Source organism: Ictidomys tridecemlineatus, chromosome 8 (genome assembly GCF_052094955.1).
Source record: "Ictidomys tridecemlineatus isolate mIctTri1 chromosome 8, mIctTri1.hap1, whole genome shotgun sequence".
Lineage (NCBI taxonomy): Eukaryota > Metazoa > Chordata > Mammalia > Rodentia > Sciuridae > Ictidomys > Ictidomys tridecemlineatus.
The window spans coordinates 8,626,901-8,653,206 of record NC_135484.1 but is presented as its reverse complement, the minus strand read 5'-3'; the positions used below and the strand labels follow the sequence as shown (position 1 = coordinate 8,653,206).

Here is a 26,306-nt window from a genome sequence, read left to right as displayed (position 1 = left end):
GCGCGCGACTGGGGGCGCTGCCCGGGGGCGCCTCCCGAGGCGCTGGTGACGTGGGCACGCTGGAGCCGGCACCGCCTCGCAGGGTCACTGGGATGCCGAGTTTTATGAGTTTTGCAATCTGCTGACTTCGGCCGAGTCCCCTGTGAAGTGCAGAGGCTTTAATGGGGAAAAACCTGTCGGGGTGGCCCCAGGGACGCCATCCCTAAAGCTTGCTTTTGATGCCGCAGAGTCACCCGGGTGACCCCAGGGAGCGTCCAGAGAGGGGATTGGTGGGAGGCTTGGCGCTGAGTGGAGCTGCGGAAGGTCCAGGGCCGAGTGCGAGTGGACCTCCCGCAGCGAGGAGGTTTGCCGGGCTCTGCAGGGTGGCCCCGGGAAGGCGGCCTCAGAAGGGAGGGACTGTGTGGGTTAGAGGTTGATTTTGGGTTCTAGAGGCAGAAAAGTAACGTGGTGGGGGAGGTTGCCTCCAGGCAAGCGCCTGTGGTAGAAGGACACTTTCCCCCTCCTTCCTTGCAAGTTAGACTTTGGTTGGTCACTTCAGCACAGGGTGGAAAACCAGGCTGGCATTAAGTGTCAGGCCCAGGTGGATGTTTTAAAGATCTTTCTTTTAAATAAAAGCCAGGTGGAGGTGCGTTAGCAGTGTTGCTGCTGCACTACTCCCGGGACAGCTTTCACGTGTGCTCTTGTGTTGCGTCTTGGAACACTCAGGTAAAGGTGCCTTCCAGATATGTGGCCCTGTGGCACAGTGGTGGTTGCGTGCTTCAAGGGTCCTCTTACAGACCTCTTGGGTTGGTTGGCTGGGCAGGGCATTTGGGATTCCTGCCTTGACCCATTCTGTGGGGGATAGTGGAGTATGAGAAGGGGATTGGACTTTGGCCAGAACTGGAACCCAGGTCCCCTGCCTACACTGTCTGTTACAGGCCAGGGGACTAGCCCAAACGGAAGCCATTAACCAAGGAACCAAGGAAAGGTCTTGGGGAGGAACTGTTTACTGCAGCTTGAATGAGAGATTTGATACCCACAGTGTGACCCGCTGTGGGCACTTGCTTTGCGGGAGGTGTGCCTCAGGCTCTGTTGGGCAAAGGGGTGGGGTGGTAGGGTGTGGATATCCGGAGGTCAGAGCGCCACATCGTCCAGTGTTCAGTATGGCACTGAACTGGGAATCACTAAAGGTTTTGGGCAGTAAATAAAATCCTACTCAAGGCCAAACATCTGCAGCATGTCTGCTTAGGTCAGAGTGCTTCAAGGCCAGAAGGGACAGGAGCAGGGTTGGAGCCTGAAGAAGGAAGTGAGTGGGAGAGATCAGGAGAAAACAGCTGCCTGGAGGAGCCAGGGCAATGCCAGCAAACTTCTCAGGAGCGTGATGGCCACACTGCCCGCACTGCAAACCCTGGCCCCAGTGACCTCTCAGCTCACGTATGGCTCAACCTGCTTTTTAAAAAGGCAGAGAGATTGCCATCAGAACCAGTCAGAGCCTTAGTTTTTAAGGCTTCAACCAGGAGTTTCCTGCCACCTCCATCCCTTCTGATAATGCCAGGACAGGAGAGATATAGGCTGCATCTTGAAGAGTGGTCAGGTGGCTTCTTCTTGAGCTCTGCTGCCGAGGCTTCCTTGTGCCCTTTGGTTGCTTTGCTTCTCTGTTGCGTTTCTCTGAAGAGGTCAGTAAGGCTGGCATTGTGTGGGTCTTGCTTGGTGCGCAAGCCGTTTTTTAAAGAGTGCATTTCACATGTCTCTTTCATCCTGGGGTGTTTTTGAGTAGGAGTGTATCGATTAGACCCATCTCTACCATCAGTGAAGGTGAACAAATTAGGCTCTGTGGATCCTGCTACTGCTTCAGGGTCCCAAGCCTGCTGAATCTCCTAGTGCTTGAGGGGACATCAGGCTCGGTCAGAATCATGTTCCTGCAGTCCCGGAGTTATTTAGGATCATGTCTGTTAGCTAATTTTTCTTTTTTCTGAACCAAATGATCTCTAGAAATAAAATATAACCAAAGATAACCTCTTGGGAGTTGACTGTACTAGGTACTGTCGTATCGCTTTACACCTGTCGTTTTGTGGGCTCCTCACCACCACCCTGCTGCCAGGAGGCTTTCTAACTTCCCTGTTTTGCAGATGAGGGGACTGAGGTGCAGCAGAGTCCATTGAGTTCTCAGCGCTAAGCTGTTAAGTCTCAGCTTGAAAGGAAGCCTCACAGCTGGCTCCAGAGCCCGAGCTCTTGACCACTGCCCTCTGCTCCTTTGAGACAACAGCTGGCAGCTGACCTGTCCTCAGCAAGAGCTTTCAGGAGCAACTCCTTCCTCATCACAGAGAGCCCAGGAAGGGGTCCCTGTTTCCTGGATGTTATGGGTCAGGAACCCGAGGTCCTGAGAGGTAGCGGCCCCAGGTCCCTCTGCTGGTTAGTGGAGGAGAGACCTTCCTGCTAGCCTTTGGACACTGGACCCCAGGCCACATGACCTGGCACTGGCTGGAGCCCCACCCTTGGCCGGCATATAACTTTTGGGAGAACAAGTGTGCTGCCTGGTGTCTGACCTGCTTCCTTGTTCCGTTTGGCCTGGGAAAGGCATTTGATGAACTAAACAATAGGCTCCTGGATGTGGGCCACTGACCTGCAGCCTGGAAAGGATGCACAAGCTCATGCTCCCTAGAGGAGCCCATTAAAATGCACAGGATATTGTTGGGCCTTGAATTATCACATAATGGTATTTTTGAAGACTCACTGCTTGAGTAGGTAAAGAAATTATTTATAATATGTTCAACACGATTGATTGAAATTTCAGACTTCTTATTCTGTTTGGCCCCTCAGAAGTTTCTTTTCAAAACCCCTTCAATGGTAGGTTATTTAAAAAGCAAAGATTTGGTGAGGGAGTAGAGTGGCCTCCTTTCTGCCCTGACCCTCACATGTTGGGTGCACATATGTGGGTTCAGATCCCACCTCTACCTCCTGCTGCCTAGGATCCTCACCCTTCTGTTTTCCCATGTTTAAACGGCCTTGTAACACCAGTGCCCAGAAAGCTTCTAGCCTGATGTCAGGTAGGTGCTGCCCTTTCCTTCAGTCTGAAGCTCACGGAGGGGACTTCTTACACAGTGCATGTCCAGAGACACTGTGCCAGCGAGACTGAAATTTTTCACAGTATGAAGTGGAGACACTGCGTGGAAACACCTGTACTCCAGGTTACTCAGTAGGCTGAAGCAGGGGGATCACTTGAGCCCAGGAGTTTGAGACCAGCCTGGAAAACATATCAAGACCCCATGTCAAACAAAGGAAAGAGAGGGACAAGAAAACACAACTGTCACTTTTAAAAACTTACATGATTGAGTGCTACCTTCTCACTACACCTTTTTAAACATTTTGCTTTTTATTTCGATTTCAGCTCCCAACAACCCTGTAAATGCTGGTTCTCTTTCCTGCAGTGAGGCCCTGGGAGGAGGCTTTAGCTTGCCTGCAGCCGTGGTGTTGGAGAGTGGGGAGTGGGGCTGATGGACACAGGCCAGCACCTTGGTTAAGGGAGAGGTTGTATTTATGCCAGTTGTGAAAAAATAAAACCTTAACTAAAACCTGAGAACAGACTGAGGGATTTTAAAATCCTGTCCCGCTGCACAGATCCTAATAAGTTCTCTAGTGGGAAATCTACATTTTCAGTTGAACAAGTTACTAGTAATATTTTTGGTCGTAACCACCTACTGTATTGGTGACTTGATGAAATGAGGTAAAATATGTCTTGGTAACAAGGCTTCTGCCTCCTGGGTGCCATCTCTGGCCTAGTGCTGTCATTGGGGTGCTCTAAGGTGCTTATTTTTCCCTTCCTTGAAGGCTGGTACCCTCCTTCATTCTCTGCCCCCAGAATCCTGCCTGTTCTGCAGACTTCTGCCTTGAGGCCTGCATGAGCTGGGCACACTGTGCGCTGGACTCCCACCCTCTGCCAGTGCTGTTTGGTGGACTCTGTGGAGGCTGGCGTGGGAGGGAGAATGCGTAGTGAGTGTGTAATGCTGGCTGCGGGGGCTCTGAGGTGCTTGACTGGCCTAGTGGGGCTTTCCAGCTGGCTGAGTGCGTGTGGCCCTGAGGTCTGTGGTGGGTGCCGGGCGGGCCTCTTGTAGTGAAGTGGCATGGACCTGCTTTGCCTACCTCAGATGGAAGGGGAAGCTGGAGCCACCAACACCATAAAAAGACAACTTGGGAGAAGACAGATGTTGTGGTTCAGTGTTTGACAGTTTATCATAGCAGGGAACATAGTGGAACTACAAGGAATCGAGAATAGACTAGGGAAGAGCGAGTGGGAAAGGTGAAGTCATTGGACACCCACTGCTCAGGCATGTGCTGGGCCTACTGGTCAGGGCAGGAATCAGGGAGGACACGGATGTTGATGGATGTGGATCACCCGCGATAAAGTCCTGAAACAGGCTTGGGCACTGAGTCCTGCAGGTGGGTAAATGGTTGCTTTCTCTCAGGGTGGTTGGGGTGCCTCACCTGAGGCAGATTGCCGGCCAGGATGGAGTAACAATCAGTGGCAGCAGGTGGGAGCCCGATGGCAGGGATAGCTGATAGCTGCCAGTTATTCTGAAAGGGACAGTCGCGGGTGCCTAGAGAGAGGAGGTTATCTACACCTGCACAACTTGGTATTTAGAGTTTCATTTTTAAATTTAGGTTATTTGTGTTGTGTATATCCATGGGAAGTTTTTGGTTTTGTTAGATTATTTCATGAAAAGTGACTTAGCTCCTGCGGGTAAATGATCCCAGATGTCCCTTCCTTGGGACATCCCAAGCAGTCCCTTGGGAAATGGTGATGACTGTGCCTAATGAGGGAAAGATAGGACTTGCAGTGACTCAGATTATGACTGCAGTTTGGGGGCTAGGAAATTTGTATTTTTAAGCAATCCTGAAATTAAGGTTAGTTAATAAGAAGCCCAAAGAGTCCAAGGGGATGTTCTCTTTCATTGCATTTGGAAGCTCTTCCAAGGCCTGGGGGTTCTAGCTAGGCCAGGACTTAGAACACATGTCAAATTCCTAGTGTGGAATGAAGCCCGGGCCTGCAGAGGAAGGAGCTGCCTGGTCCAAGATGAAAAGCCAGAAGAGGTGGCAGGTATGCAGGAGGTCCCTGCCCTGCTTAGCTGGGCAGAAGACTTCCCCTTGACCCCCTGGGTGTAGTGGGAAATGCTGTCCCTGGCATGTCACCTGTGCTTGAGGAACTACGCAAGCACTTTGGAAATGCAGTGGAAGTGGAGTCAGTGTGAATGCCTGTCGGGTGCCAGGCCTGGCAGGCAGGTGGTACTTTGTCTTCAGGTGCTCAGCTGCATAGTGCAGACACACCTGTTGTGGTGGTGAGATGGGGCAGTCACGAGAAGGCGGACACAGTGTGCCTGAACTTGGAAGAGGATTTAGACAAGCTGGCAGGGAGCAAAGAGCCTTTTGATCAGGAAACAGTGTGAGGGCTAATCTGGAGTCAGGCAGGTGCGTGCAGGGAGGTAGGAAGATTGGATTGGGATTGTAGGGAAGGACTTGGAGGACCTCAAGAGCCCTAAGGAAGAGCCTACACTTGCCTAGTTGGTGGGGAGCCACCCCAGGCTTTATAGGGGGCAGGTTGTATGGGGGCTGTAGTAACAACAACCAAGAAGCTGGAAGGCAGTGGCAGTAATCCAGGTGGGAGTTCCTGAGGATCTGCTGGGAATGGGGGGGACTTGGGAAGCAGGGACTTGCCTCTTGTGGCTGTGTGGGATGAGCAGGAGAGGACATGCCAGATGACTCAGAGGTTTTAGGATTTGGAAACGGAGAAAGGATTGAGGCAGGAAGTGGAGAGTGGGTACAGAATTTCTGTCGTGTTCTTCAGTGAGTTTTGTTTTAAACGTATGGACCGTAAAGAAGTACAGGACGTCTGAGTGAGGATGTTTTGGGGACACTATTTTAGAGTGAGGTCGGGGTGCACAGGGATGGTTCCTGAAAGTAGGAAGGACAGTTAGAGGGGAAGCAGATAGCCAGTGTTTGGAGAACCATGAGCATCTGGGGCTGGAGAATTTCAAGAAGACATACAAGGCCTTGAGTGGACATGAGGACTGGGCAGGCTGGTGGCTCAGAGGCCTCTTGAAGGTGGACTTTGCAGTGTTTTGCAACCCAGTTTGGCCTCTAGTGGTTGTAGAAGTGTCCTCCAGTAGGTCTGATCATAGAGGGTGACGGGCTGTATTGGTCACTTATTGGTCACTGAGGCTTGCCTGCCTTGACCTGGGTCCACGTGGTGGTTAGGAACATTTGGCATTTCAGTGGGAGGCGACTTTGGCAGGAGGCAGAGCTGTCAGTTGTACCTGGGTCAGGACAGCAGTACATGCCCCGGGTGTCGCCTTTGGGCTGGTCTCCCCACAGCAGAGATGGGCTAGTTCTGGCAAAGCTTGCTCACTTCTCAACGTTTTTGTTGTTCTGCTGTGAGCAACAGTGGAGACCTGAGGTTTGTCTTAGCTAGAGGCAGTGTTCCTGGGCCTTCAGGAGTCTGTTTTTTTGGGTTAGATGTTTTAGATGAGAAGTTAACAGTAGAGGGAACCATGGAGGGATCCCAGGCACAGTCTAGGGGCCATTCCTGGCCCTTGATGGCCCTGTAGGCTGCAGAGGGTCTGGACGCAAGCCTTCCAGAGTGTGGTAGGGCTGAGAATGTTTGCTGCTTGTCAGGACATAGACAGTGGAAAGCAAGGCCTGTGGCTACTCTTCTCCAGCCTGCTGACCAAGTGTGGGCAGCTGTGACCTGGGCGTGTTTCTTTTTCTTTTTTTTTTTTAAAGAGAGAGTGAGAGAGGGGGACAGAGAGAGAGAGAGAATTTTAACATTTATTTATTTTTTCTTAGTTCTCGGCGGACACAACATCTTTGTTGGTATGTGGTGCTGCTGAGGATCGAACCCGGGCCGCACGCATGCTAGGCGAGCGCGCTACCGCTTGAGCCACATCCCCAGCCCCTGGGCGTGTTTCTTGAGCTAAGAGATTTGCTTTCTGTGTCTTTTTTCCATTGACTTGGGTGACTGTTGGAAATTTTCTAATTAAACTGGGTTAAGTGTAAGTTTTAAGATAAAAGACATGATGGGTTCCTTTTTCCCTTTCCTTTTCGGTGGCACTGGGGATTGAAACCAGGGATGCTCTACCACTGAACTGTATCATCAGGACTTTATTTTTTATTTTGAAACAGGGTTTTGCTAAGATGCTGAGGCTGGCCTTGAACTTGGTATCCTCCTGCTTTGGCCTCCTGAGTCACTGAAATTACAGGCATGCGCCACTATGCCTGGCTCCTTGAGTCTTCTGAGGAGCAAGGAAGCATGTCACCTGGGCGGATTGCATTTGACCTGTGCTGTCATGCCCCGTTCTGATGTCTTTATTCAGCCTTTGTTCTCATATGCTAAGTCATGGTGCTTTTAGGATGTCGATAATGTATTTTAAATGTTAAAGTTTTTAAAATATTTTTTTAGTTGTAGGTGGACACTGCATCTTTTATTTATTTATATTTTATGTGGTGCTGAGGATCGAACCCAGTGCCTCACATGTGCAAGGCAAGTGCTCTACCACTGAGCTCCAGCCCCAGCCTCTAAACATTATAGTTTAAACTTAATTTAAAAGATAATTATTTTGTTTCTCTTGAACTTGGGATCCTCCTGCTTTGGCCTCCTGAGTCACTGAAATTACAGGCGTGAGCCACTGTGCCTGCAGGTGTGCCTTCACCCTGTGCTTGGGGAGCTCTCAGTGTTGCTCTGGGTTGGGCTGCTGTGGGGCATGGTTCTCCTGAAGGGAGCATGATGGGGGAGCTCATGAATGGCTATGCATGAGTTCTCCAAACAAGTTCATGTTCACACGAGAGTGGCAGCTTCCTGGTGCGGCATCTCATAATCTGGCATTTATCAAAACACCAGTACAGTACTAATAACTCTATTTGCATTTCCCCACCATCCAGTCCATTGAGCTTGGTGTAGTTTTTTCTATGTGAAAATGCCCTGTGTGTTGCCTAGAAATCTTCCCTTCTTCAGAATGTAAACAGAAATGTATTCAGCACCCCAAGTGAGGAACTGAGGGATAGCTCCACCCCTGGTAACGCAGGGACAGAGGAGATGCTTGTTCTCCTGGGTGTCAAGTTTAAACTTGGTCGCGCTTTCCAGAGCCTCCCTCCAGGGGAGTGGCAGGTGCTGCCAAAGGGCAGAGTTATCATCTCCAGAGTATTTCCCGCTCTGTAAATCGGAGGGACTGGGCTCCGTCCTGGAGACCATTTCCAGCTCTAATGCACGAGGCTCTCCGAGTTGGGACCTAGCTCCTTCACCAGCTTCCATCTGCGCCAGGCGGGTCGTTTGTGGGTCAGAGTTTGGACCCGGATTTTCACTGGGTCTATCATTCAGTCAACCCCATGACCCTGACCTGAATGTCCATGGGGCAGAGTACACATGCACCAGGCAGTCAGCAGGGCCACGTCAGAGTAGCCGTGGCTCCCAGGCCTCACCTTCGCCCTGAGACGCATGGCAGAGTGGCAGCCTCCTGCCTGGCAGCTGGAGTCGACGTGGGGAGGAGACAGGTTATTCATGGCATGCCTCTGTGCACAGGAGTCGGTGACCTTTCCCTCATTCTTGGCCACACCTGTCTCAGGTGTGAGAGAGTCAAGTCCACTGTACTGCTCCTGGCTCCCAAGGCCAGGAAGCATGGGGACTGTGGACACACAACAAAGCAAGAGCCAGCCTGGGCTCCTCCCTGGTCTGTGGTGGTGCTTGAGGGTTCAGGCAGGGCGGGCCAGCCAAGTCCACCTGCCGTCTCTTTGTAAGTGAGGTTAAGTTGAATTGGAACACAGACAGCTGTGTTCATGGGACGCTTGGCCACTATGAAGGCCGGGCCAAGTGCTCTGCAGAGGCAGGGTTACCAGAAGTCCTCAGACCTTGTTGTCCGTCTGAAAGGACTTTGTGGGGAGTTCCAGGGGAAGATTTGTGCCCCTCTGCGTTTCCTTTGGACAGTGGGTGGGGAACTGTAGGTGTGCTTCCACATTGGTGTAAATTGTGTCAAAAGCAGACTCAGCTATGAAGGTCAGCTGCTCTTCACTAGGACAGGGCTTCAAAGGAGGGACCCTGCATTTGTGGAGGCCAGATGCAAACGAGCTGTGGTCCTTGGCGTTCTTTTGGCGCATGTCTGTGACATACCTGGGACAGCTCGAGTTGAACATGTAGGAGTGAGTGAGTCAGGTTCCTTAAGGTCACATTGGGGCTCTGCTCTGGCAGCTGGAGGTGGGATTTGTGAAGAAGGTTTGAGCCCACCACCTGGTGACATGTGACCTTGTGGGAGCAGAAGCCACAGCACGTTCTGCCACAAGGGCTGGGTTTAGCCTGTCCTGTGCAGGCCAGGGTGGCAGGGGCTGACCCGGGACATGCAGGATGGTCTGATGTCTTTGGGACTGCTTTGTCAGGGAAGGTCACAGGTTTCAGAACAGGTGTCCTTGTGAGGTGAGGGCTGGGTGGGGGGAGGTGGGCGGATGAGGCCAGTGTGGCCTGGCAGGGGCTGGCATGTGTGCTGTGCGGCCGTCCTCCTGTGGCTCTGTGGGTCACCCTGCTCTGCTCTGCAGGTTGGCACCCATGCGGCTCTACACGCTCTCCAAGCGCCACTTTGTGCTCGTGTTTGTCGTCTTCTTCCTCTGTTTTGGCCTGACTGTCTTCGTTGGGATCAGAGGTAAGTTCAGTGTTGAATCGTTCCATCATCTCCATCATCTCGCCTTCACGGCCGCCTTGTTGCCTCTCAGGCTGCCCAGCTGCACCCCTTCGTCCCACCAGGTCCAGTGTGGACGGAGCCTACAGGCCAGAAGAGGCCTCTTCCTGCACCTCTTCTCCTGGGGGAGGCGCAGTGAGCAGCTGAGTGACCCTGGCCATGCCCCTCATAACAGCCAGGCCTTCAGGTCAGCCTTTGGTCAGCACCTTTTAGTGGCCAACAGACACTTCTGGAGTCTGTTGGCACTGTGCTGGGCATCCAGACCTGCTGCCCTGGGGGATGGCAACCTACAAGTCCTGATGCAGTGAACGGGGGTGGGGTGTGATTGATGGCACAGAGCAGGGGCGCTGCGGGGAGCAGGGAGGGGCTCTAGTGACACCCTGAGCCCTCAGCAGGGCCCCATGAAGGGTGCTGGCAGCCTCATGGTATCCAAGTGGGAGTGTGGGGATCTGCCTTCGCCCTTGCCTTTAGTCACCCAGCTGCAAGGTGTTTGGGGGGAAAGCTACACCAGGAATTTGGCCTTGAAAGTGCTTTGGAATCTTCTAGGTAGCCAGGCTCCTCCCCCACAGAGAACAGAACCACAGTAGTTCTCAGTGGTTCTCACAAGGTTTCCAGAAACCCTGGAGTCTTCAGTCTGCCTGAAGGATGGGCAGCAGGACCCCGATGTGGTTGGAGAGTGCACCTCTTCATTTTCTTTTAAGTAAACTGTCATTGTCTTTGAGGGTGGTTCCTGGTGGCCTTTGATTCCACCAAAGCACTAACGCTGCAGTGTGACAGTGATGCTTGGCCTATCCCAGGGGCACTTGTGCCTCAAGAGCCCCTTTCCTACCTAAACTGACATTCTGTTGGTGAGAGGGCTGGGGAGGCTGTTCTGCTGCTGCGGTGATGGTGGTGATGATGCTCAGGTGAGAGCTGGTGGTGTTCATTCTAGTCGGAGGGAGGGGGGGAAGAGGGAGGGAGAGAGAGAGAGAGATTGATTCTCCTTAAGCCATATTGTTCTACTAGGCCTTCAGTAGATTTCATGAGGCTCACCCACAGCAGGGAAGGGGTCTGCAATCTGCTCACTTAGTCTACTGATTCAAATATTAATCTCATTCAGGAATTCCTCACAGACACAATAGAATAATGTTTAGTCAAGTATCTAGGCCCCCTGTAGCCCAGTGAAGTTGACACATAAAATTAACTATCATAAGTACTCTGTTCCTAATTACTTTATGTGTCAAGGTTATTATTTATTTTAGAGTTAAGAGTAGTTAAGGGACCATTGGGTTAGTCCCCTCATTTTGCAAATAAGGAAATTGAGACTCAGAAAGCCTAGTTAGTAAAGAGTAGAGTCCAGGTTCTTCTGATTGCCATTTCTTAATTCTTTCCTGGAAGCCAGACTGCCTGGTTAGGAGTTCACTCAGATTGTGAATCTATTTAAAAGAAGCCTGATTCTGAATACGGGCCTCCTTCCTACAGGGAGTCTTGCTTCTCAGCACATTCCAGAGACATATCCCTTTGCTAGTTGAGGTATACACACCAGCATTGCCTGCAATGAAGTGGAGGATTATTGGCAGCAGGCTGGGATGGTCACAGAGGCACCCCAGGAAGCTGGCATCACATCTCAGAATGATATGTTTTAGAGCAAATCCAGTTCTAAATTACATTAAAGTAGGATTCACAGTGTCTCCTTTGACTATTTCTTTTAAGTCCAAAGTTCTGGAGGATTATGACAAGGCTAATAAAATTTTGGAGAGGATTTTGGGAAGGTGGTGGAATAGGAAGGAATCTGTTTAGATGACAACTGCAGTGGCAGAATCTAGGTACCTGTTTTGGAGCTCGAGTGCCAGTTGAAGGCTTGCAACTCCCAGTGTAGGATTGGAACCATAAATTGTGGCTAATTTCATTCAGTGCAGCTCTTAGCACTTGCATTGCCCCCAAGCCCTAAAACGGTTAGCTGTGTATGTGTCCTTGGAACAACCTGTGCATAGCTTGTGGGACTCAAGATGAGCAAAACAACCCTGTTCTTCTAATATTGGGGATTGTGCTATAATTGTTGGATTATTGCTTCTGATCACAGAGATACAATGAGGTGGGCATACATTGTTATTTTGCCCCCTTCCTTTTGGGAGCCAGATATTGAAAGCCAGGAGATTCAAAAACAACTATATATATAGGGAAATTGAGAAGTCATCATACCTGCCCAAGGAAGGCACAGACTCAGAAAAGACCCCAGAAGACCCTAAGTTTATACTTCAGACTGATCCTTAGCACAGAGACAGTCAACAATAGCCATATCAACAAAACCAAAAAACTCTAGGAAAGGGGGAGAGTCTAATTTTCAGGGGTAACTTGTTATTTGATTTAAGTGTCCAGATTTCAACAGAAAATCATAATGCATAAAAAAGTATTGACTCCTTGAAACAAACAGAAGAAAACACAAAAATCCGTCACTAAGGCCATATGCTGATCTCCTAGACAAAAATCAAGACAACTTCTTAAAGATGCTGAAAGAACCAAATGAAGATGTGGAGAAAGTCCAGGAAACAGCATTTGCACAAAATGGATCTAGACAATCTAAAGAGAAGCCAAAAAGAAATTCTAGAGCTGAAAAGTACAGTAATGAATAAGTGAAAAATTTACTAGGAGAATTAAAGGGAAGATTTGAGTAGGTAGAGGAAAGAACCAGCAAATTGAAAATAGGGCAATGGAAATTTTTGAGCCTGAGGAAAAGAAAGAAAAGTGATTAAAGGTCAGTGCACATGGGACACCGTCAAGTGAACCAACGTACATGTCATGGAATCTCCGAAGCAGAAGAGGGAGAGAAAGGGGGCAGAGAGAATATTTGAAGAAACAATGTCTGAAAACTTCCAAAATGGGCTGAACTCCAAGACACCCACACCATGACACATTGAAATCAAATCATAGGAAGCTAAAAACAGGAGGAATCTTGAAAGCAGCCCCAGAGGGACTCATCACCTTCGAGAGATCCTTGGTAAGGTTGTTAGCAGAGACCGCACCAAAGCCTGTTTGAGGCCATAAGGCACTGAGCTGAAATGTTCAATGTGCTGAAAGAGCTATCAATGAAGAATCCTGTATCTGACCACTGTCCTTTAAAAGTGAGGAAGAAATGAAGGCTTTCTCAGATAAACAGAAGATGCGGGAGTTGTTCCACTAGAACTGCCCTGTAAGAACTGCTGCAGGGAGGACGGCAGGTTGAAATGAAGGGGCACTAGGCAGGGACTTGAAGCCGCAGGATCGCAGTAAAGGCAGTTCCAGGGGTGGTGATAAAAGCTCGTATTATTCTGACAATATAGTATGATTGCACTTTTTGTTTTCTGATGATCTAAAACAAACACATTTTCAAAACCAATTATTAGCATAAAAGCTAGTATTATTAAAACTTTTATCTGTAACTGTTCTGTTTTCTGCATGATTTAAGGGACTAATGTGCTAAAAATATTGGTTTTAGAAATAAATAATATATATATGAAAACAATTGTCACAGTTGAGACATCAATCATTAAAGAGGTAGGGACAGAGTTGTTAAAAGGAGCAGAGTTTTTGTATATTATTAATGTCAAGCTGGTATAAATACAAATTAGAATGTTACAACTTTTGAATATTAAATATGGGACAAAAAGCTATGAGACATAGAATATGAATGCATAGAAACCCAAAGCATACAGAAAACAAAGTGACAGAAATGGATTAAACTATCTAATCAAAAGCCAGTTTTAGGGATGGGGTTGTGACTCAGTAATAAAGCGCTTGCGTAGCATGCGTGAGGCACCGGGTTTGATCCTTAGTACTATGTGAAAATACATAAATAAAATAAATGTATTGTGTCCTATTTGCAACGAAAAGACAAATGTCTTTTTATTTTATTTTATATAGTTTATGTGTGTGTATATATATTATGTATTATATATTATTTTGTGAGAGTGTGTGTGTGTGTGTGTGTGTGTAAAGATTAAAAAACCAAAGATTTAGGCAGAATGGATTTTAAAAAACATGACCCAGGGCTGGGCTGTAGCTTAGCTGCAGAGCACTTGCTTAACATGCATGAGGCACTAGGTTCAATCCTCAGCACCACATAAAAATAAACAAAATAAAGGCATTCTGTCCATCTACAACAAAAGAAAACAAAAACAAAAACCAACATGATCCAGATGATATTTTGTGTACAGGAGATGCATTTTAGATCCAGAGACACAGGTTGAAGTGAAAAGGTGGAAAAGAATATTCCATACAAATAGTACCAATGACCCATTAATTCTACTTCTGGGTATGTATTCAAAAGAACTGACCAGGTGTGGTGGAGCCTGGCTGTAATCCCAGCTACTTGAGAGATGGAGGCAGAAGGATTATAAGCTTTAGGCCAGCTTGGGCAATTTAGCAAGACCCTAACTCAAAATAAAATAATAATAGTTTTAAAAGGGCTAGGTTACCTGTATATTCAGAAAAATGAGATATCCCATCTGATTCAAATGTATGACATGTCAAGGTCATTGTACTGTCACTGTAACTAATTAAAACAAATAAAAAATAAATTATATAAAATTTAAAAAATAAAAATAAAAAAATAAAAGGGCTAGGGATGTAACTTTGTGATAGAGCACTTGCTTAACATGTCTGAGGCTCTGGATTCAGTTCCCAGTATGGGGAGGGGGGGGATATGAAGGCAAGACCTTGAGATATAAAATGGTCAATTATTTATGATACTAAAATTGTGGAATCAATTTAAGTGTTCATTGACAGATGAATAGATAAGCAAAATATGATATATACTACAATGGAATATTAATCAACCTTAAAAAAGTAAGAAAATTTAGATAATTGCAATAACATGGGTGAATCTTCAGGACAGCAAGTGAAATAAGTCAGTCAAAAGGACTACTTATATGATGTGCCAAATAAGTTCTACTTACATGGATGTGGAGAAGTCAGAAAGTGGAATGGGGAATTACTGTTTAATTGGGGACAGAATTTCAGTTTTACAAGATAGGTATGAAATGGGGTGAAGATGAGTGCCCAACACAAATGTACTTAATACTGCTGAAATACACTTAAAAATGGTTAAAATGGTAAATTTTATGTTGTGTTCTTTTATGCTTATATTAGTATATATTTGTCTTACTATATCCCCTACTTAATATTTCTGAAAGATTGGACTAATTGGATAAATATAAAAGTGCCTTAGTCTTTTGGAAGAAATCCTTATGCTTTCCAAAATATGTAGTGATTATGTGGTAAATTTTTTTAATATCTCAAGTAATATTTTTTTCTATTTTTTATTCTTTTTAGGTATACGTGACAGTAGAGTGTATGTTGACATATTATACATATTATGGAGTATCATTTCCCATTTTGGGGGTTGTACATGATGTGGTCGTGTATTCATTTATGAACACAGGAAAGCTGTGTTGGGTTCATTCTGTTGTCTTTCCTGTCCTCCCCCCCATCCCCCTTTGTCTAATCTAGTGAACTTCTCTCCTCCCCCTATTGTGTGCTCACTGGAGCACTGGAGGGGATCCCATGGAGCCCCACATGCTGAGTGTGGTCAGGCAACCTTGGGTGCTCAGCAGAGTGGCTGTTCTATGTGTTCCTGTTTTACCCATGAATATAAAATCTCTCAAAAAAAAGGCAGGGAAATAAGATGCCTCTGCATAATGTATGAGTCTTAGCATTCAGAAAAAATTAATAAATTAACGATATAGATATAACCCACTTTTCCCCCTCTCTTTGTTATGCTTCAGGACCCAAAGTAATCCAGACTTCTGCAGCGAATTTTTCACTGAATAACAGCAAAAAGGTAAGCCTGGGTGTAAGAGGCAGCTGTTGGGACATTATGAATTTCTGGGGCACTGAGGAATTTGGTTCTCCTTAGAGTCCTGAAGACAGATAACCTTGACCTGCAGCTGCTTCTCAGGCAGCAATGCCTCTCACTGAGCTGCCAGCTTGGGGCTCTTGTCTGTCAGAATCACCTTTTCTGCTATAGGAAACACCTCAGTGCTTAGAAGTGTGGTGGTATTACTTAGGCAGCAGCAGTTTATTTCCAAAGGGGGTTGACTCCTCCCAATTCCTTGCATCTGTAAGTCCTGTTTGAATGTGTTAACAGCGATTGCTTAGGTAGCTGACCCTTTCTTCTTAGGTGTCCAGGTTGGGCTTGTTCTGCATCAGGTTTCTATCGGGAACAGCCTCTGCATTGCTTGCTTGGTATGCTTTGCTTGAACTCGGCTTAAATGAGTCCCCCAGCCCCTTAAACAAGGCTTGATTCTTCTCCATCTTTAGAGGAAAACAGAGGTTCTCTCATTTGGAGAATTTTGGTTTACTTTAATAAATATCAACTTGTAAAAGCCCAGACAGCTAAAGCTTTTATTCTTCTGCTGTCAACCCTAACCCTTAACCGTGAATGGGGCCCAGTTGTCCTGTGCTTTTACGGCACTATAACATGGACAGTTTAAATCTCATTGTTTGTTCCCAGATCCCTGCTTCCCATTCTCTCACCTCCCTGTAGCTTTACTTTTACAAGGTTTCAAAAACTACATTTCAAAAAATGCAAAAAAAAAAAAAAAAAAAAAAAAAAAAGATAAATGTCTCAAAACTCAGACCTCTTAGTTCTTTTTGTTGTGCTGTTTAGCCTATCTTCGCATTTTCTTTACTTTCCTTTATTTAACTCTGGGGCCAGTGGTTTAATGTGGAGAGGTGTTCCCAAGGAGTTTACTGACAGTAGTTGGTCTTTTTTTTTTTCTTTTCCTTTTTTCTGTACTAGGGATTGAACCTAGGGACACTTGACCACTGAGGCACATCCTCAACCCTTTTTATTTATTTTATTTTTTTTAAACTTTAAGACAGGTTCTCACTAAGTTGCTTAGGGTGTTGTTAAATTGCCGAGGCTGGCTTTAAGCTTGTTATCCTCCTACCTCAGCCTCCCGAGCTGCTGGGATTGCAGGTGTGCACCACCACACCTGGCAGTAGTTGGTCTTTTTAATTGCTGTCTGTCAGGGTATCAGTCTCTCTTTGATACAGAAAATAGCGGTCATTCCACCAGACTGACTGTCTGACTTGCTTCCCAGAGACCATCCTCACTTCAGAAGGACAGGACCTTGCTGGATACGGTGGATACACCTGTAATCCCTGGGGAGGCTGAAGCAGGAGGGACACAAGTTCAAGGCCATTCTCAGTGACTTAGTGAGACTCTGTCCTGAAAAATAAAAAGGGCTGAGGCTGTGGCTCTGTGTTAGAGTACCCCTGGGTTTAGTCCCTGGGGTTGGGGGTGTGTTTTAGTCAGCTTTCCACTGCTAAAAGACCTGACCAAAACAGTTGTAAAGGAGGAAAAGTTTGAGAGCTTACAGTTTCAGAAGTCTCAATCCATAGACAGCAGGCTCTGTTCCTTGGGACTCAAGGAGAAGCAGAGCATCATGGCAGAAGAGTGTGGCAGAGGGAAACAGCTCACATGGTGAAGAGGAAGCTCCAGCTACAAAGTATATACCCATAGCCATGCTCCCAATGAACCACTTGGATTAATTCACTGATTAGGTTCAGGCTATAACCCAGTCATTTCTCCTCCAAAGTTTCTTCCATTGTCTCACATGTGAGCTTTGGGGGACACCTCACATCGAAACCATAACAGGGTGGGAGGAAAATGAAAGTCAGTATCTCTTCCACCGATAGATATAATTTCTGGTGGCTTTCAGGGAAGGCTTTGGTCCCAGAGAGCTGCTCTTGGACCCTGACAGAATTATTAAAGAGATGAACCACACATCGACCAGTAAGGGTGGTGCCTTCAAATGATGCTTTCCTTTTCTTTTAATTTGTCTGTTTATTTATATTTTTTGTGGTGCTGAGGATTGAACCCAGTGCCTCACACATGCAAGGCAAACACTCTACCACTGAGCCACAACCTCAGCCACAAATGATGCTTTTCTTTGGGGTCATAGGTGGCACCTGGCTGTTAGACACCAGCATTATGTTCTTCAAAAGACCTGTGGAAAGATGGCTGGCAGCATAGTCTTCTCTGGTTTTCCTCTCCAGGGACAGTTAGACTTCAATAAAGCTGAAAGCAATTGATATCAACAGTGCTATATTTGGCCTGCTGACTACAAAGAAATAATCACCAAAATACATATCTTGTCAGTGTGGAATATTTCTTTGGTGTCCTTTCTTACTCTGTGTCTCCTCATCCTGCTCTTTCCACTTCTCCACACTGGTGCCTCCTTGGTATTTAGTAGGTGCACCCCCCAAGGCTCAAGGTGGTGGAAACTGCCTGCTAAGAGATTTTGAAGAGACGAAGGTGGGTTGCAGCTGGAAAGTGTCCTTTCTTGTTCTGGAAGGCATCTTTTCACCAGGTTGCCCAAAGGAAAACTCTGTATTTCTGTTTCAGAACTACTGCTCAAGCCTTTTAGGGCAAATGTGAACGGTGTATTAAGATAGTTGATAGACTCAATGAGGAGGTCACATGGATTACTTAATTTCTTTCATTTTTTTGCTTTAGCTAAAGCCAATTCAAATACGTTCGAATCCACTATCTACATATAATCAGCAACTGTGGCTGACATGTGTTGTTGAGTTGGATCATTCAGAAGGTATGCAACCTGCCATTTCAGGTATCAAATCTCATATTTAAGAGATTGGTGGGATTTTTAAAAACTTGGATGTGTGCTAAAAGATAGGTATATAAGGGTAATAGGTATACAGGGATATTCATTATTATTCACAATCAGAACAAGTTGGAAGCCCCTTAAATGTGAAATGGAATGGTTGATGATCTGGTGTAGGTTTTGACACAGGCCACTTGGTCTTGGGCGAGTAGATTCCAGTGGACAGGCTGTCCTCTGCCTGGCAATATGAGGTTTCAAGGCGGCAGAGGGTAGCGTGGCCTCAGTGCGCTCTGGGGCTCTCATGTGTGCTTGGCTCAAGGTCACAGCAGAGCCCTGCAGGCACCTTTGTCAGTGGGTGGTACTACCCAAAGTGGTCTGTGACACTGAACTTCTTTCTTTTGTAGAAACTTCTATTCAGACGAGCTTTTCCATGACTGTCAAAGTCAACGGTGTGGCCCAGGATGGAACCACCATGTACATTCACAACAAGGTTCACAATCGGACGAGGACCCTCACGTGTGCAGGGGTGAGTGTGTGGACGGCTCCACAGCCCCCAGCTGTCACAGACTTGCTTCTCCAGGGTAGAAGGCAGAGCCCAGAGACTTTGAAAAATTAAGTAATAAAAAAAAAAGAAAGAAAGAAAATTGAAACGAAGGTCATGAAAGACTCGCCTAACCTCATGTGCTATGCTCCTAGAAACTCACGCCCATGCACACCCAGGTGCACACACACATGCAGACACATGTGGTGAGCTTTGCTCCCTCACCCGCAGCCCACCCTGAGCACCCTCAACACTGTTCTGCTGTTCACGTAACTAACTGCCTGGTGTGCCCACAGGGGATGCGGATGGGCTGTGCCTCTTCCCAGTCATTCTCCATCACAGGGCTGCAGATCACTTGTAGTTGGTGTAGAGTACCCTGATCCAGAGTGCCCAGGCCACACAGGCTGATTGGCTCCTTTTGGGACACCTACTTCAGGGTGCGCTGTGCTACGGGGCAGGCCTCCTGAGGATCCAGGGAGGAGTGAGCCTGGCTTCTCATTTCGTCGGCACTGCATTCTGTTGAGCCTCTCCCTAAGAGGCAGGGAGGACACCTCTGACTCCCCAGGTTACTGGCATCAGGAGGAACTCGGAGAGAACCCAGAGCGGCAGTTCGTTGGCTTGAGGACTGGACGAGGAGGTTAGGAGCTGCCCAGTGTGTGGAGCGGTGTGTTGAAGCTTTCCCTCCACACATCCTTAGGTCCTCAAGCAGGCTCACAGCTTAGGAACTTGTAGTAGAGCCCATTTTATACATAAAGGTCAAAGCCATTGCCTGAGGTGACACAGATAGTAAATGCCAGAACCAGGATCTAAGCCTCTTTTGTCCTAAAGCTGGTGGCCTTAACCAAGATGCATCCTTCCTGGTTGGTTACTAAGAACCAGGAGCCTGTTTGTCCTTTCAGGGGGGCTGTGTGGTGGCTAGCCACCTCCTCTTGCCCTTCTCTGTTGATGTTTAACAGAAGAGACTGAAAGGGGTCAGAACCTGGCCCGAGGGCCCTGGCTGTTGGAAAGGTAAGCTGGGTGACAGAGTGCAGCTCCCTGCTTTCCTGACCTCGGCAGCCACAGCTGCATCCCTCCAGGACAGGTAGTATCTAGAGAGGGCTCCAGAGGCAACTGACCTCTGTTTTGCCTTCCTCCTCTGACCTGTGTGAGTGACCTGAGCCAGCTTCTGGAATGTACTGTCCACACCTGGAAGTGGGAGTTAGGCCTCCTGCCTGTCTTGGAGCGGCGAGATCAAGGTGAACAACACACGAGAGGTTGTGGGGTGTTTGTGCCAGTCTGAGGTGTCCACACTTCCCCGCCTTGCCTGGGTGCAGGAGGTGCTGAGTCACCTGGCGTTAGAAAGGACCATTGTCCAGGCAGCCAGTCTTCTCCTTTCCCCAGGCAGGAATGAGGATTCTGCCTCCAGCACTGGCCTTGCAGACGGGAGACTGTGCCACAGCTGCTAGACTGCCTCTCCTCCTATTGTGACTGGTCACCTGCGGTTGCCTTAACTCAGGGGGTTTTGGTTTTAAAACCAAGACCAGTTGGTTACCCACTGAACCCTCGGCTTTGGGGAGAGCCAGGATGCTGAGGGCAGCGGTGCTATCCTACTGCTCCCACAACACACACCTACCAGTGCACCCTGTGGGTGACCCTCCAGTATCCCTCGTGTTTCTTCCCACTCCTGTTGGTGGCCCTGTCTCAGCTTACGCTTGTCACCCATGGAAACATCTCTTCTGTTCCCTGTCAAGTCAGGTCTCCCCCTAACCCTGCAAGAAGCATTGTCCTGACATAAGAAAACATAGCATTTTTATGGTGCAGGGATATTTACCCACTTCTTACCACTGAGCTACAGACCTTTTTATTTTGTTTTGAGAGAGGGTCTCACCAAGTTGCTGAGGTTGACTTTGAACTTGTGATTTCCTGCCTCAGCCTCTTGTGTTGCCGGGATTACAGGCGAGACCACCATGTTGTGCTGCCCTCTCATCTTTTGAAGACTTCTTATGTAAAACCTGGGTCTATTTTCTTACTCTGTCTTCAAACAGTAGAGGCTGAACAACTGTGGGCTGACTGCCCTGTTCAGAGCACAGCAATAGCAAGCGCCACCTGGAAGCCACAGAAGTTCTGGACAGTGGCTGTACTCTTGTGGCACAGGGAGAGCACATTTGCTCAGGTGGTAGAGTGGTGGTCAAGGGCAGACTGGCCGTGTGGCTTGGCTGGGACAGAGAGGCAGAAGTCAGTGACTTGTGAATCTGGCTAGTGAGTATCGTACACCTCTGTGCCCCAGAGTAAAGGCTCATCCTGCTTGCTGTTTCTGAAGGGACAGCAGAATAGAGGAGACCTGTTTTTAATCCTGAAGAACAAGAGGACAGGGCTCTTGGCAAACCATTAAGTCTCCACAGAATCCACTTGCAGCTGTCCACACCGCCTTTGCTTTTGATGTGGGGTGGGATGGGGAAGGACGCTGAGCAGCGAATGGCAGGCTAAAACAGGGGAGGGACAGATGTCACCGCTCTGTGTATGGTTACAGTGATTTCAAAAGTAGGCCAGGACAAGTGCATCTGCAAGTGTCCCATCTGTGGTGTCTTGGCTTGCAGTTCCCTGTGCCATGTTGCCTTTAGGGACATCAGGCTTGCGGCGTTGCTTGGTTAACATTTTTATGTAGGTGACATATTTTCAATCATGCAAAGTAGGACAGCTCCAATTAGTGTAGATCATATATTGTTTCCAAATATACCAATTGGCACTTGCTTTCTAGGAACTAACTGTCTGGGCTGGCATCTGACTTCCTGGCTCTTAGAGAGCTCCCGGGAGATGTGTCTTGCTCATCTGTTGTTGAGTCATTACTTGTGGGTCAGTTGGTGGGTGAGTCCTCCTCACTTGCTTTAAAAACACAGATCTTCCATGTGTTTGCAGAAATGTGCAGAAATTATTGTGGCTCACCTCGGCTACTTAAATTACACTCAGTACACCGTGACTGTGGGGTTCGAGCACCTGAAGCAGCTCATCAAGGAGATGAACTTCACGGTAAGTACACAGCCGACTGCCTGCTTCCTTGGCTCCTTTGTTGAGTGAAACCCATCACAAGGTCTGAGAGGTTATTTTGAACAAGAAGACCACAATTTCTTAAGTACATGGAATCAAGAACAGCTTAAAGAAATAGCACAAGAATTGCAAAGACCTTAGGTGCTCTGAGATTTAAAATAGAGTGTATTAGTGTTCCAGTTGGAAGGTTACTTTCCCTCTTGCAAAAACAGGACTCCCTGCTCAGCCCCTGTCAGTGGTTATCAGCCTGCTGGAAGGTCCAGTGAGGAGAGGGCACTGCACTTTACACATATCCAGCTGAAACCCACCTCCTGTTCCTTCAAAAAACCAGCAGAGCAACTAGGCCCCAGGGCTTCAGCTTGACAGAGGAACTGCATTCAGATCCTGGCTACATCACCGACTAGTTCAGCTTTGTTGATGCTCCCTTTTCTGAAAGGTAACTACCTCCTAGTGTTACGAAAGTTAAATGACGCTGCCAATGGGTACATTTTCTTTTTGGCATTGAGATTGAACCCAGGGGTGCTTTACCACTGAGGCACAGCCCCACCAGCCCATTTTATTTTTTATTCTGAGATAGATTCTTGCTAAGTTGATGAGGCTGGCTTTGAATGTGATCCTCCTGCCTCAGCCTCTGGAGTTGCTGGGATTTCAAGCATGTGCCACTGTACCCAGCTTATATTTTCTTTTTAAATAAGGGCTTTATTGAGATATAATTCACAGATCATAAAATTTGCCCTCTTAAAGTGTGTGATTCAGTGGTTTTTAGTATGCACAGTTGTGCAACCAATGCCACCAATTCAGAGCATCCCCATCGCCTCTGTAAGAAACCTGTCAGCAATCATTCCTACTTCCCATCCTCGCAGCCTCTGGCAGCCACTAATCACTGATCTTCCTTCTGACTCTGGTTTGCCTGGCTGGGACTATCATGTGATGAGGATTGTTCAACATGGAGTCTTGCATGACTGGCTGTTCTTTTTCCTGATGTTCTTGAGGTTCATCAGGGTTGATGAGGGTCTCAGTGCTCCATTCCATTGTTTGGTTTTGCTGAATAATATTTCATTATAAACCACATTTTGTTTGGGTTGTTTCCTAATATACAGATAATGCAGGATGGACACACGGACAAGGGATGATTTACACCCCAAGTGCAGCAAAGCAGGACAGTGGGAGATTTCACCACAATATTCAGAGTGGTGCACAGTTTAAAAATTATGAAATTGTTTCTTTCTGGAGTTTTCCATTTAATATTTCTGGACTCTGATTGGCAGAAGGCAACTGAGACCATGGAAAGCAAAGCAGCAGATAAGGTGGGGTGTTGGGGGGACTGCTGTACTCACATGACGGCGCACCTTCTGTAGACAGTCGGTGGTCTTGACTGTGCTCACACTCACCTGGGCTGTAGGCCTCTACACCATGCAGACCAGTTTTACTCATCTTCCTGCCTTTTTTTTTTTTTTTTTTTTGAGCTTTTGTGGTTCTCTGCATATCACCCCAGTGTTTCTTAGCATCCTAGGTCCTCACGGGCAGCTGGGCATTGCTTCCTCTAATTAAGCACCTTGCAGTGACACTCTGTAGTCAGCACTTCACATTTCCTCCTTTTCCTTCCTAAGCCATCACCTTTGACCAGGGGACGAGATGAGAACAGCAGCCCCAGTTCTTGGCCCTTCAGTCCTTTCCCTGGTGGTCACTGCCGGCTCCCATGTCTGCTGAGAGGCCTGGCAGCAGGCAGTGCCTAGTTAGGGACTGCCGGCTTCTTGGTCTGCACTTGGTATGTTCTCATCTTACCCCGACCTCTTCCGAGGGATCTATCCTCTTGCTTTAAAAGCCCTGGACGCCGGCACTGGGAGCCTCAGGACCGGGTCCCCATTCCGGGAATTTTGCTTGGTGCTTCTCAGGTTGCTGGACCTGACGGAGGCTCCCTGACACTCACCCTGTGGGTTCCCATGGCTTTCCCATTCCAAGGACTCTGCTGGAGGGGCAGGCCAGCTCCTAGGGACAGTCTGGCTGATTGTTTTTCTTAAAGTTCGCCCTCCCCGTCTGCACAGGGCCTGGCTTTGTTAGCTGCACACAGTATGAGGAGTGTTGCCTAGGGGGCTGGTGACCAAGGCCACCGCCCAGAGACTGGTGACCTAGGCAAGACATGGGCGCTTGTTCCCAGTGTACTTTCACGTGCCACAGGCAAGCCCAGTCTCTGGAGCACAAAGACGACCTTTGTGACAACCCAGCAACCTTGATGCAAAAGCAAGCCTGTGGAGCGCAGGGCTCAAGATTCGGAGTCCTGCAGCCTGAGGTTTTCTGGGAATCCTGTGTTGACTTTTTACTTTCAGAAATATCTGTTGGGGTTAGGAACATAACACCAAGCCACAAAACCCCACAGTGAATTCCATAGAATCAGCTCCATACGGTGGGCCTGGAAACACCACAGCTGCATCTGCTCTTCCTGCGCCCACAGAAGCCCTCCGCCTCCCTTCCTTCCTCTGGCCCTGACCTGCCTGACCCAGCTCAGGTGGCGGGCTGGCATCTGCATCGAGGGCCTGTTCTCTGGGCTTTGGCTTCCCTCTCGGGCCTGGGCACAGATGAATAGCAGGTCCAGCTGTTGGGTTGGACGCTGGAGGAGCACATGGTGATTCTCCTCAGCTGACAGGACCTGCAGAGGGAAGGCTGTGAGGAGGAGTGTCCCAGCAGGGGGACACATGGATAGGGCTCACTGGCCCAGTACAGGGCTGGGCTCTGGGGTCTAGTTAGGAATGTGGCTGGTGACTGGGTTGAGGGGCTGCCTGTCTTCTGCTCCCCCTGCGGTTAGCAGGTGGCACCTGCAGCCTCTGCTCACAGGGGGAACAGGGACTGCACTCAGCTGACAACCACAGACTTTTCTGGTTTCAGATTCCTAAACATGCTTAGACTTTTCTGGAAAATCCAAACACTTTGCACCTTATAAAAATCTATTTCTTTTAATAGGAAGCGTGGCTTTTTATAATAGACTGACAAGGTTGGTTTTTGATATGAGATTTAAAATCCAAATGCCCTTATTATTAGAGAATTTGTCTGTTATATTTATCATTTAAAACTATTTTATGTTCTTTATAATTAATCTTTTTACATCTCTGTTCTTAACATAAAAGTAAAAAGTACGAAGTTAAAATTTAGCAACGTGGGGCTGGGGCTCAGTGGCAGAGCACATGCCTCACACCTGTGAAGCACTGGGTTCGATCCTCAGCACCACGTAAAAATAAATAAAGATATTGTGTTCATATATAACTAAAAAATTTTTTTAAAAATTTAGCAACATGTAGGAAAACAAAAGGCAAGAACACCTGTGTACCTGGAGGTGACTTCTGGTGGAGGTGAGGGAGTTTCCTCCTAGGTGTGTTTTTTTTTTTTAAAGTTGCTTCCCCACTTTCTGTCTCAGTGGAAGACTTATGACCCTGCGTTCTCCAAGCTGGAAATCTGGTTCCGTTTTGTCTTCGTGGTGCTCACCTTCATTGTCACGGTAAGTACCATCTCCTGGTGGGCTGGGGCCAGGTCCTGGCCGGGAAGGATGAGGCTAATTTGTGCAGTTACGATTCATCAGAGAGCAGGCTAGAGCTCCAAGACTTGCCATCTAGCAGCCGGCTTGATGCCACTAAAGGTTCCGAGTCTGCCAAGATGCTGACACAGCAAGAACGACGTGGTGTGTTTAGTGGGGATTTCCGTACAGTTAACAGCCATTCAATCACTGATGTCCAGGTAATGTTGTCACTGTGCAGTGACCATTGCCATCGAAGCTGCCCTATTTGCCTTCTCTGGTGCGGACACAGCACACTCTGGGGCTCTCGTGTGTGGAACATTGGGCTTTTCAGGAATAAGGTCATAGAGAACTGGTTTTAGAAGTGTGGGCTTTTGGCTTATTTGGATGCCAGGTGTTTGTCCCACAAATACCCTGTAACTTTGAGGGGGTTTGTCCCACAAATACCCTGTAACTTTGAGGGGACACACTGGCCCCTGGGAACACGGGGTGCCCCGGATAGGGACTGAGAAGCTTGAGGAATAGGAAGCGACCTGCGTTTACTGACTAATGCTGACATGGTGGGAGGGACAGTAGGACGTGTGTCACTCTTTACAGTGGCAGCCCCTCCAGCTGCCACCTGAGGACAGTTGGTACTTTGCAGACTCTCTGTGACGAGCAGGATAGAGGGGAATGACGGGCATGTGAGAAGGGCTGGAGGCAGGCATGGGCCCGAGCATCGGCCAGGAGCTGGACTTAGGGTGCTTGTGCCAGGCCTGGGGCCTCGGGGCCTCCCAGGGCTCCCCTGGAGAAGTTCCTAAGTGCAGAGGGCCGTGGGCATTTGTACCTGGTCAGAGACTCTCACTGTTGCTTGAGGCCTGCCTTGTGCCTGGACTTCTACTGCCATAGTCGGGCCCAAAGACTGGCACTTGAAGCCCTAAGTGTGCTCCATAAAAAGCTGCCGGCCTGGGTGCAGGGAAATG

The 26,306-nt window shown here is 48.0% G+C and overlaps 1 protein-coding gene across 4 annotated transcripts in view; it reads left to right on the top strand.

Moving 5' to 3' along the window:
- Positions 1-26,306, top strand: part of Tmem181 (transmembrane protein 181) — a 52,155-nt gene that overhangs the window by 12,866 nt on the left and 12,983 nt on the right. For 2 of the 4 annotated variants that reach the window (XM_005321406.5, XM_078018815.1), the window contains exons 2-7: positions 9,550-9,653; positions 15,431-15,486; positions 18,169-18,259; positions 18,679-18,800; positions 21,711-21,821; positions 25,249-25,329. In XM_005321406.5, the coding sequence (XP_005321463.1) occupies positions 9,550-9,653; positions 15,431-15,486; positions 18,169-18,259; positions 18,679-18,800; positions 21,711-21,821; positions 25,249-25,329 (565 nt within the window). Of the gene's footprint in view, positions 1-139; positions 344-9,549; positions 9,654-15,430; positions 15,487-18,168; positions 18,260-18,678; positions 18,801-21,710; positions 21,822-25,248; positions 25,330-26,306 lie in introns of those variants that run through there. The other 2 variants (XM_078018814.1, XM_040283492.2) reach the window with 2 other exon arrangements.